The sequence below is a fragment of the Bradysia coprophila genome (assembly GCF_014529535.1).
Source record: "Bradysia coprophila strain Holo2 chromosome X unlocalized genomic scaffold, BU_Bcop_v1 contig_185, whole genome shotgun sequence".
Taxonomy (NCBI): domain Eukaryota; kingdom Metazoa; phylum Arthropoda; class Insecta; order Diptera; family Sciaridae; genus Bradysia; species Bradysia coprophila.
The window spans coordinates 840,304-852,471 of record NW_023503305.1 but is presented as its reverse complement, the minus strand read 5'-3'; the positions used below and the strand labels follow the sequence as shown (position 1 = coordinate 852,471).

General features: G+C 35.8%; 1 protein-coding gene and 1 long non-coding RNA gene across 2 annotated transcripts; one reads left to right on the top strand and one right to left on the bottom strand.

Annotated features, from left to right (window-relative positions):
- The first annotated feature begins 338 nt into the window (after window positions 1–338).
- Window positions 339–6,821, top strand: LOC119068450 (WD repeat-containing protein 20). The gene is made up of 4 exons (XM_037172029.1): window positions 339–798; window positions 4,586–4,774; window positions 4,867–6,483; window positions 6,550–6,821. The coding sequence occupies exons 1-4, from the start codon at window positions 493–495 to the stop codon at window positions 6,610–6,612; spliced, it is 2,175 nt and encodes a 724-aa protein (XP_037027924.1). The 5' UTR covers window positions 339–492; the 3' UTR covers window positions 6,613–6,821.
- Window positions 6,822–7,658: 837 nt separating this feature from the next.
- LOC119068497 lies at window positions 7,659–8,060 on the bottom strand. The gene is made up of 3 exons (XR_005086157.1): window positions 7,914–8,060; window positions 7,765–7,850; window positions 7,659–7,692 (listed from the first exon to the last, which is right to left on the bottom strand). It is a non-coding gene; the product is annotated as an uncharacterized LOC119068497 (long non-coding RNA).
- Window positions 8,061–12,168: the final 4,108 nt, after the last annotated feature.

The following is a 12,168-nucleotide window of genomic DNA, read 5'->3' as shown; positions in this document are numbered from 1 at the left end:
TACTAAATTGTACCATTGTTTCTCTTATTCCTTCGGCTCTTCTTGCAACTTTTCGTACTAGACTTTTGAGACGAGACAACAATATACTATTGTTATGCTCAAGATGTTTATTTTGACACACAGCCTGCGGTTTTGAATCATAATTACTCGTCTATAGCCTAATAAAGTACTTTGCACTCGATGTCATAAGCAGCCAATTTGTAGGATCGCGATATAAAATCAAGTATGTACAAATTTGGTGTCTAAATGAATCCGAAATGAACAATTTGTGCAAGATTCCAATTGTCATGCCGGTTCATTTCCATTCATTCCATTTCCTACATTCGTTCAATTCTTAGCCATTTTCGATAAGTTGTGTATGTCAAAAGTCACTACTTTGATCAAAAAGAAGAAAAAAATCGTCCCGATTTGTACTGTAAAAAAAAGTGAAATTACTATTCATTTGCATATTCCCATGAATTTAATTGAAGCGCCACATACAGAACTACTAACATGGCAGTTCAACTCGATCAAAGTGGCAAAGATGATTTGAAAACTCAATTTATAACTCGAGAAGGCACATATAGCTTGGTGGTGTCTGAATTTTCACGGCCAAATCGAGTCAATTATCAGTCTAATCAGGGCAACCCTCAAGTTCGTGTCAGTTTGTGCACATTACCAACAAGTGAACTCAGTGCACCATGTACAAACGGATCGGAAATATTTTCGGGCGGTTCAGCAACATCTACTGGAGGTGATCGAATATGTTTTAATCTCGGCAAAGAGCTGTATGTGTACGCCTTTCGAGGATGCAAAAGGGTAATTGATTTGTTTTGTCTAACCATTTGGTATTGGCAGCTACCGTTAGCAAACCGGTCGTAGAAGCATTGAGTGACCGATTTTATTGATTCGATCACAGTTTGACGCGTCGGCCAGTGATTCAAAAAGTATCATTTAAAAAAGGCGCTACTATCATTACCCCAAAAACAAAGCATCGAATAACATTTCTTGACTTGTCGGTGTCAACTACTAAATTGTCGGATGGATCGGCGGAATATGCTAGAAATCAAAAGCGTTGTAAATCTTCGCAATGTTCTCAATTCACGTTTGAAGAATCCACAGAAGACTTTGATCGCTCAATAATCGTTTACCATTTGACGTTTCAACAAAACTGCATAGCACTTGTCACTGATTTTATTGATATGTCATTGCCTATGAGCTAAATTTAAAACGGGAAGTGAGCAATTACAAGTGAATTTCCCGGTAAATTGAGTATTTGTGTCAGTAGGGAGACTGTCTCGTTTCGGAATTATAAAAATTATGTTGATGATTCTGATCATCCTGCCCAGTGATGCACTCAGTTGACCCAAGTTATGTTGCACATGAATTCTTCCGGTTTTGCATGGTAAATTCTCTTCATTCGAGTTCATATTGGTAACTACAGAGATAATCAGAATGTAACAAACTGATCCCGGTGGTATCATTTTTTCTGCACTCTGCACCTGCACCTGAGGACAATTTATTTTTCTTGTCAATTCTGTATAATGTGAATGATTGGAGTCTGGAACAGATAACAATCAATAGATGCTTTAAAAGCACCACTGGAAACCACAATACCGAGACAAACTACGCTTCCACGACGATGTTTGTTTACTCATCTAAAATGTTGATAACGATGCGTCAGCACACCGTAAAGACAAAATATTCACCAGATATAACTGTGCTGATGACACGATAATATCGGAAAACTTTCGGTGACATTAGTGAAACAAAACTATTCAGTCTCGTTTCAAACAGAGCATTATTTAAGCTATTCAATTTTAACAGCATTGTCGACATTATAATGGGGACATGGTACACGAGAATTTAATAAATTGGAACACAACAAGTGTGTTTCTCATTTATAATAAAACGTTCGGATAGGTACACTACATATACCTACCTCGGAGATTACTTGATTACATCTGCTTTTTATTCGTTTTGATCTCTTCTTGATCTTTGTCATTTCACATGTGCATTCATTTCCGACAAGAAATAATAATTAGAAAATTGCACGATGTAATGTCTTGAATCGATGTCGTGGTTTCCCTTGAACCCGATATAAATCCGGCTATGCGCTGATGGCCTATTATTAATGATGGATTTGCGATTTCATCAATGATACAATTTAAAAAAAATTATTGAAAAGCTTAGTGGAAGCCGTTGGGAGCGATCAAAACAGAGTAACGTTCAGCATCAAAGCGAGAGAAAAATACAAAACGGAACGGGGATCTTTATTTAATTGAAATTCATTGACTGGCGCATCATTAATAATAACTCTGTAACTTGTTGATTGTTGATTGTGTGTTATAAACCGTATTTGTGATGTAGAACAACCATTATCGCAAGTTTTAATTATCGCAATAATAAAGTAAACATTTGCTGATTTCGATAAAAGTGAAATATTTGAATTTCACGAGAGATTTTGCACCAGGAAAACTTTGCCGCAACAATTTACTGAAAATGTCGATGAGCTTACGACCGGATTAGCAATAATGCAATAATGCTATTTCAGCTGTGTTATTGTTGCCAGAGAGCGAGAAAATAAATATATTTTTTTTTGTATTTATTTTCAATGATTCTCGTATATACACGAGAGGAATGGATGTCTGAAATCGTTACGTGAAACAAGCTTTTTCCCATTGATAACATCGTTATCTGAAAGCGTCAGTCATAACATTGAGTTTATTTATACTGTTACCTTCGCTTCCGTCACAAGAAAACGTTATATTATAACATTGTGAACAAAACATTTTCAATTTGACGAGAATTATTTCCGTTCATTTCGTTCATTTTCTATGGAAACAAATTAAAAACTAAATAAAATGCGACAATGCCTTTCTGAACTAATTTGACAAAAAAAAAAAAATGTTTTCGGTATGCGGTACACACTAAATCCGCAAAAAATGGTTTTCCCGTTTCCTTATAGAAAGATAGACAATTTCAAATAACAAACAAAAAACATGTTTGGCTAGATAATTAGTTAATTTGATGAGATTTTCAGTTACATTTGCGGTTTTAACATTGTGCAGAATATAAAAACCTTTAACTGGAAAAACAAATGCTCAGTTACACGGTTAATGCCTGTATTAACTTGCAGTTTTGCTTATTGTAGTATATTGTGAAGCCATACAAAATGCACAATTTTCCCCTCATTATTATTGTGTCGTTTTAAATCACTTTCAGCTTTAACGATACCAATAACCATGTTTACAAAATGTTTTCATTCGATGAGTGACAGACAACCATGGTTGTACCACTTTACCGTAAAAATTGTCGTAAAATACCATCGATTTTAGGCTGCCGAAGACAATTGAAAGTTACTATAACAGAAAATCGATGTTGCTACTACTTCCTTTATTAAATTGATTAAAATTTTATATGATTTAAAAAAGAAACCCTGGAACGAACCGAACAATTCGTATGATCTGGAATTTCCAATTGTATCACAGAAATCGGTTAAATTTGCATTTAAAATGTTTGTCGATTTATTTGACTGGGTTTGCGTTGGGTAATCAAAATTCCAGATCATAAGAATTGTTCGGTTCGTTCCAGGTTTTTTTTTTACAATAAGAATCAGATTTTAATTAAATTAATTGGAGAACTAGACGCAAATGCGACTTAAATTCGCCACACACCGGTTCAAAAAAAAATTCGGTACATGTTGTGGTATTGTCGGTAATGAGCTGAGCCGGTATTGCACACATTCAGAAAATTAAAAAACGAGTCGACGTTTTTGAACGATTCAACAGGCTGGTACAAAAATCAAAAATTGTTCTAAGTTACACCCCTGTGCAGACAACTGACTACCGAGTGATACTCACTTCACTCAATCGCAAGAAACCATGTAAATCGAAAATGAGTTTATGTTGTTGACATTATAATGCAGCAATTGGATTAGTTTCAGATAGTTTATGAATTTTATGTTTTAAACTAATCTCAAGATATGTTTTTACTTTTCGATGGGCTCTGTCTGTTTCATTCGTTCCACGTGCATTTCATCACATATCAGCATCGCTCTCTTTACCAACATATGTTCTTTTGGCCCACGGATTGTCTTACTTGGATTGTCTTACCCTTGGCAAAATTAAAAGTTCTAAACCGGGGTGTAATTTGTCGTCACTGTGATTTACTACCTCAAAGTAAGCGCCACTCCGCTTACGGAAATGCCTCAAGCAATGCAAATATTTTTTTTTTTTGGTTGCCTAGACTCGGGTACAAATACCATCTCTCTTGTTGTTATTTATCATTACATCGGGAGCTTTATCAAGAATACAATTCTGTGCTTTATCGTTATCAGTTAGAGTTCCTGGAGAATTTAAAATTGGTCTAATTGAAGAGAGCATACAAAGCAATAGCTCAGCTCTGAAAAAATTCCCATATCACGGACGGTTAACCAATGAAGAGACACCCGAACGAAATGCCATAATTCAAACGATTAGGGAAAAATTACTTTGAAGATTTTACACCTAGAGAATTCACGGACACTAGGGAAACACAAACTACTTTTTTATGATTAGAATGATTTAGTGGTCCGACCTGAACTGTTTTCTTTTTTGACTCTCAGATTCCGACGGTCGATATGGGCAAACCACTGGACAAGAAATTATACAAAGGAACAAATCCTAGCTGTCACGATTTTAACCAGAGTGTAGCTGTTCCAGATGGTGCACCATTGCTTGTTGGTTTTACAACGGGACAAATTCAACTAGTGCAACCGGGTAAACGGGAACAAGGACGACTATTTAATGAAGATGTATGAGATTGGAATATTTTACTTTACTTGCTAAATTGGCAACGTTTCAATGTGTGGCGATAATTTTTTCTTTTCTCATTTTCTTTTTCCAGAGATTTATAGACAAAACGAAAGTTACTTGCCTAAAATGGTTGCCGAACTCGCCAAATTTATTTTTAGCGTCACATTCATCCGGTCATTTATATCTATACAATGAGGAATTACCCTGTACGCCTTCTGCACCAAGCTATCAAAATTTCAAATCTTGTGACGGTTTTAAGATTGACGTATGCAAATCGAAATCGACGCGTAATCCTCTGTACAAATGGACGTTCAGCAATGATCCGAACTGTTGCATAAACGAATTTTGTTTTTCGCCGTGTGGTCTAATGTTGGCAATTGTATCCCAAGACGGCTTCCTGCGTGTATTTAACTATGACAAAATGGAATTAATGGGCGTAGCACGATCGTATTTTGGTGGTTTCCTCTGTGTGTGTTGGAGTCCCGACGGTAAATACATTGTGGTTGGCGGTGAAGACGATTTGGTCACTGTCTGGTCGTTGCACGAACGACGGGTTGTTGCACGAGGCCAGGGCCACAGATCGTGGGTGTCAGTGGTAGCGTTCGATCCGTTCACAACGTTTCCCACATGGGATGGACCCGATTTTTCGGACGACGAAAATCCCATCAACGATAGCTATCGGTGTTACAACAACCACAAAGATATCGACACGGAAAGCATTCCACCAATGGGAAAACGATCGACATCGTCATGTCGTGATAGTGCAATCCTTCCGGATAAATTAGGTAACTGTTATCGATTGGGATCGGTTAGCCAGGACACACAATTATGTCTGTGGGATATAACCGAAGATACGTTAAGACAATCGTATGAAATACGACAACGGCTCGGTTCCCACGATCCCCAGGTGAATGGAGAATGCAGCGGTCAAGTTTATTGTAATGATATAAAAGTGATAAATCCGACAGCGAGTGGTTCGGGTATGATGGGTATAAATAAAGATGCTGTCGACAGTAGTAGTAAAAATAGTAGCAACAGTAGTAGCAAATCCGGAAGTAAATTTGCGACAGCCAATTGTACGAGCGGAAGTGAGAGTGGTCGCAGTTCGGTAAATGAAAATATTAGCAAACATTTTAGTAGTACGAATAAAACAACATCAAATAGCATTAGTGGTAGGGCGAGTGTGACCGGAAATTGTGTGAATGTGTCCAGTAGCGTAGGTAAAAATGAGAATTCTCCAATTGACGCTGGTAAATCGACAAATGCTTCGAAATCATCGGATACAGTCGGCCAAACCGCCTTCAATTCAATAACGCAACGTTTATCAAATTTTAGTTTCGGCAACGACAAAAAATCCTCGTCATCCGGCGATGGTAATCATGGTCACAAAAAAACTTTCACATTTTCCAAATCGACCGGCAACCATACCGGTTTCATGCACAATCACAACAGTGCAACAGCCGACAATTCAACGTCATCCGTGAAAAATTCCAAATTTTCGTCGAATAGCATAGTACCGACGTACGACCCAATGGCTGTTATTGGAACATCCGTTTGTCCCCGGTTCGACGAGTGTCCGTTACTCGAACCATTAGTTTGTAAGAAAATCGCGCACGAACGATTGACGGCGTTGATATTTCGCGAAGATTGTTTCCTGACCGCATGCCAAGATGGTATTATTTACACATGGGCTCGACCGGGATTTTCGGTAAATTTTGATTGGAATTGATCTTGGTCATAAAACACACAACAAAAAATTCTCTCACAATTTCAGAGTATGTCGCAACATATGTCTTCAAGTCCGCCATCAAGCACTCCAGGCGGTACCGTTGTGTGAATGTTGGTAAAATGAATTCAAAATTAAACAAACAAAATGTGAGTGAAAAATTAGTTTTTAGCTTAGGAATTTGAATTATTGAAAAATGAAGAAACAACCACACAAAAAATGCGAGTTATTTCGAAATTTGTTTTAAAAAAACATCAATTATAAATATGGCCTACATAGCTAAAATGAAATTGAGGAGAATATGTAGATAAAACCAAAGATTCTGTAAATTTGTTTTAATTTTTTTTTAGTTTTACGAATTCCATATTTTAAATTCAAACATTTTAATATAAAATTTTGATTCGGTATGTGTCAACTAAGTGAAGACCAACGGTAACGATTGCCGGCTTAGATTTCATCAGTTAGGGCCGATCATTTCTGATCGATGCACACAGGTTACGAACGGACGTTTTGTCCTACCCTTAGTCCCTTAGAGGGATTCTTTTGAAAACGTACCTACTATCCATTTCCGTCAAAAATAAATTTTCACGCGTCAAAAATTTCTACGCGTCGCAATAATGTTTCATTGTTCAACGAACGCATCCACAACGTACGTAAAGAGGCAAAAAAAAATCGCGCATTCGCGAATCAAATACCGTTTTTTTTAAAACTTTTTGTTATCGGAATTGCTCAAATGTTTATTAATTATTTCCAAATCTTTCGGCTCATTAAGAGGGCAGACTAGGTGTGAAGTAGGCTATATATTGAAAAATTGGTTTTAAAATTAATGTAGACCATTTAATGAAAATCTGTTCCAGCAATTAGATGAGCAATATGTTTATCTATCTCTAAAAAATGAAAAACGATTTACAATAAGCAACAGTTGGAAGAAAACCGATTTCCAAAATATGAACGTCGCTTAAAGTTAGGCTATGCAATATTTTTTTGGAAATCGGTTTTCTTCCAACTGTTGCTTATTGTAAATCGTTTTTCATTTTTTAGAGATAGATAAACATATTGCTCATCTAATTGCTGGAACAGATTTTCATTAAATGGTCTACATTAATTTTAAAACCAATTTTTCAATATATAGCCTACTTCACACCTAGTCTGCCCTCTTAACTGGGCCATTATCAATAGAGATTCATAAAACTGGAATACAACAAAAACAATTTCTTAACAAACTAAAACATTTCATTCAAACTGACTAGAGGTTAAACATACCTATAGGGTCATTCAGTACGTACATGTATACATACTACGTCATTAAACATACGGTTGACAAGAAGCTCTCATGATTGTTATATAATCTAATCAAACAAAATTTACGTTAAAATCAGAATAACTAATTTCGAAAGAAATCGTAAATTCACCTGAACGCATTTAATGCAAGACATTTAAATTACTCTTGTCACCGGAAGACTTCGTTAGACATCAACAAAAATTTCAACTGATAAAAACAAAACGAAATAGCATCGAGCTATACAACGTCCAAATGGACAACTGAAACACTCAACAGCCTCACACAAGTGTTCTGATTCAAAGGCGCTAGTAGTACGTTTTGTTGGACAAGTACTTGCAATCTTGTTGATTGTTGATGGTATTTTTGTGCGTTTTAATTTCAATCATTTCCATGATGTGGCGCGTTGGTTAGATACTTTCTTGGGAATTTTTGACTTTTTCCAATCAACTGTGTATCCTGTATCAATTAAATGTTCACACTGTGTTGCTTATTTCCGACTTTAGAATGGTATTGGTGATCGGCTAGGCGTTTTTCTAACTTTCTTCGAGTTTGTCCTATGTATATAATAGGAACAGCTGCACTTGACCATGTAGATCAAATTGGATTGAAGTAACTTAGGTACTTTGTCTTTTAGTCTCGTGAAGAAGTTTTGCTTCAAGTTATTCTCACCTCTAGCAACTACTTCAATGTTGAAATTTTTGAACAACAACTTAATCTTTTCAAATAAACCGCTAACATACGGTACAGCAACGTACCTAGTTGAACGGAAGCGACGAGTAGAAATTGATGTATCGACCGGACCACGTTTCCTTATGATACCAATTTGTCTTTAAGAAACCTTCGTCGTCTCTTATCAAATCAAATAACGCATGAAAATGAGAAATTTTTCGTCGGGTAGTCCTAACTTTTCGTCATTATTCGATGCGTTTCAAGTCTCTAGGACTGTCCGTCTGGGTTCCTGTAGAGAGACGAACAAACATTAAACTTTTGGTCCTTTAAAGCCAAAACTACCTTTAACAACCTTCTTGATGCTTGTATGTAAAAAGAAGGATCTCACAGCCGTACAAAACAATTATTTTACTAGAGGGAAGAAAATAAAAAGCGAGTGCCACGAATCTCTCTAGTTTGAATTTCCAAGTTTCTCCCAGAGGTGAACACAATGTTTTTCATATGTAGGAGACGAGGTAAACCGTTTGCCTTTACAAACAAAACATCACTTTGTTTAAAATAGTTTTTCAAATATTTTTTTACATTTTTCTCTCCTGTCAAAACAAGAGTGAAGAAAATGGACATTTTCTCGCCCGAACTATCATGCAGGATCCTAACTTGTGCCCTTACTGAATTGGCAAAATTTCCGCTAAGGCACAGAATATTAAAATAGATATTGATAGGAAGGGCGTACAGTTTACTATAATTCACGCGTAAACGGCGTAAGTGGAAATCAAGCTCCGTTTCGGGTTTTCAACGGTATTTCTTTTTTAAATTGAATCAATACATTGCTCTGTGTAGTCTACCTAAAGAAAACATCGTCACAATAAAAAAACAAACTCTTGTCGATAAAAGGCGTATTGAGACGATAAAAATGGAAAGTTAAATTATTGGTTCCGTTGGTTTAAACTTAGTTGAAACGCAATTATGAACGAAAATGCATACAATTTACACCGTAACGAATAAGGAACCTAACTTCTTCTGAATGAAAGCTTAAGCATTCAGAACATAGCCAGAAACCTCGCAATCTTAGAATAATAAATGAATTGTAAATTTTTGCATCATTTCGACCCATAAAAACTGTTAACAATTTCAATTTATATAATACTTGCCACGGGTCGAAATTTGTGTTAAAGAAAACGATTCGAAAAAGAAAAATCAAATTTATTTACGTGGACGGTTAGATTATGCAAGTAAGGCAATAAATTTTCTTTGGATTGTAAATGCGAAGTCGACTAGCCGGGGGCAAGCGTTACAATAACTCCAACGTAAATTAACAACAAAACAGTTTCTCCTTAGCTTCATTTTAAATTTTACATGCACAGGGTTCCGAAAGTGATATTGTCACTTTCAATCCGTTAGTGCATGTAGTTATTATGTCTTGGTGGTTATATGGATCGATCTAAACGTTGTGTCGCTTAGATGATTCCATTTGTTTACGTTATCAGAATAGCTCCTTAGATGAATAAAATGAAACTGTGCCCTAGAGACCGATTAAATGAGAAACTTTGGATGTTGTTCGAACGAAAGGGAATGCATTTTATGACGTACGGACGTTTTGTTGTTTCAATGTTATTTTTGTGTCGATTTGTACTGAAATTTTTCGAACAATTTCGAAACGCTCTTATTTAATAAGTCTTATATGACGTGAACTAGTGGTGTCCGATGGTTCGGAAATCGGGGAACGGAGAGATGTCAAAAATCGAATTGTTCGTCTACTAATTAAGAGTCCCATTCAAGAGAAAAGATTAGACTCGGGAAAATAAAAATTGGGGAAAGAGTTACTTACACAACTAGGGATGAAAAGTCCAGTTTTCGTGTGTAGTTTCGAAATCGTAACTTTTCAATAGTATGTACAGTACATTCATTGATTTCACCTCTTCCATTCCGATCGCCGAATCATCACACACCCATAACGTGGATATACTTGGAGAAAATTTGCCATTTTATCAGATTATTCTGAGTCTGACATGTGTAAGCAAATTTCGTGATGATTTTTGTCACTTAATTTAAGGTCCTATTCCCTGGAAACACTTCGGGAAACACGGCCTTCTAAGATTTACCAATTTTTTTTTTAGAAAAAGTTTTCTTGAAAGTAGGTCCTCTTTAATTTTGATGAATTAAGAGCAATGATTACTTACGCTTAGACTGAAACCACGACTTAATTTCAAACATAAAATTTTTCTATAAAATGCTTAAACTGTGCATTAATCTGTATAGAGACACCATAAAGTTGTTTAATCACACCAACGGTCTTTCTATTTATTTTTTTGACTCAACAAGTATCCGATTTTAATTACGTTTTACTGGATTTTCCCTTCATTCCTACACACCCTCGCGTAATATTACATACATCATCACTTAAATATTTAATTTCGTATTTGCGTGATACAATTAGGCAACTAAATGATGTTCCTGACAAAGGCGATGCACATTGAATTACCCCACTTTATTATCAAAATGTCGAAGATGAATTTTCTGGAAATAATTTTATTTCTATTGAAATGAAGGTTCCGAACAGTTCAAATTCGGGTAATGCAAAACTAACTAAATCGCTTTGTAGATAAATTGATAGTAGTCCCACGATGACACGATTTACAGCCGTCATCTGTAGCTTTGCAAAAACCAATTCCAACTTACTTGACTTGACTTTGACTTGACTTGCAAAAACCAATTCCAACTTAGGAAACAAATTAAAGATTCAAATTCGGGACTACAAGTCAAGTTCAGGGTCAACCGGATAGGTTAACCTGACGTTGGCGTGTTTGGAGGTTTAAACATTAAATAATATCTCATTGGCATGAACAACGGAAAACCACTATCACCGACAACAAGACAAACATACCACCTACGAATAGAGATTGCATCTACCGATTTCAGTAAAATTTCGGTAAATAGCCCCTGTAGGTCAGAGTACTTATGCTAATTACTTTACGCTAATTGAAATTGTCATCAATTTCTTGTGCCATTGCGATATAATGTCTCACGACAATGCCTCCATCGAAAGATGTTACTAAGCTGATGAGAATTGCATTAGCAATAGTGCGTAAATTTACGTGATTTGACCTTTAAGTGCTTCTTACGGAAAATTTACCGAAGTCGATAAATCAATCTCTACTTACGAGTTCAATAAAGGGTGATTGAATTAGTTTTGTGCGTCCTGAATTTGTCCTTTCTGAACCTTTGAAAATGACCTGAAAACATATTTCGAAGAACTGATTGCTTCTTTGGCAGTATTTGCGATAAAAACTTCCTTCATTTACTCCGTATTTGTTGAATCACAAGGACTGTGTTTGTGTCCAAGGCTGTATGCATCGTTGGCATTTAATCGGAATACGTTTTTTTTTTATAAATAAATAATCCACATCACAGTCAGATTGCATCAAGCTGTTCAAAACAGTTATCCATTCTTATGCTTATGCACGTATTTATGATAAGTTCTAAAATGATTCAGACAACAGAATAATGAAGAAAAAAAAATCTTTCAAATTCCATTTCCATATCTGACAAGACTCGAAAGTAAATTATAATGGTGATACATGCAGACAGGAATTTCTAAATAAAATTAAACTTGGTAGCAACAATTATTATAATGTGAATGCAGGCATACATCGTGCAAATATTTATTCAATTTTCGATTTCTTTTTATTTTAATTTGTTCCTTGAAAAGGTTTTTA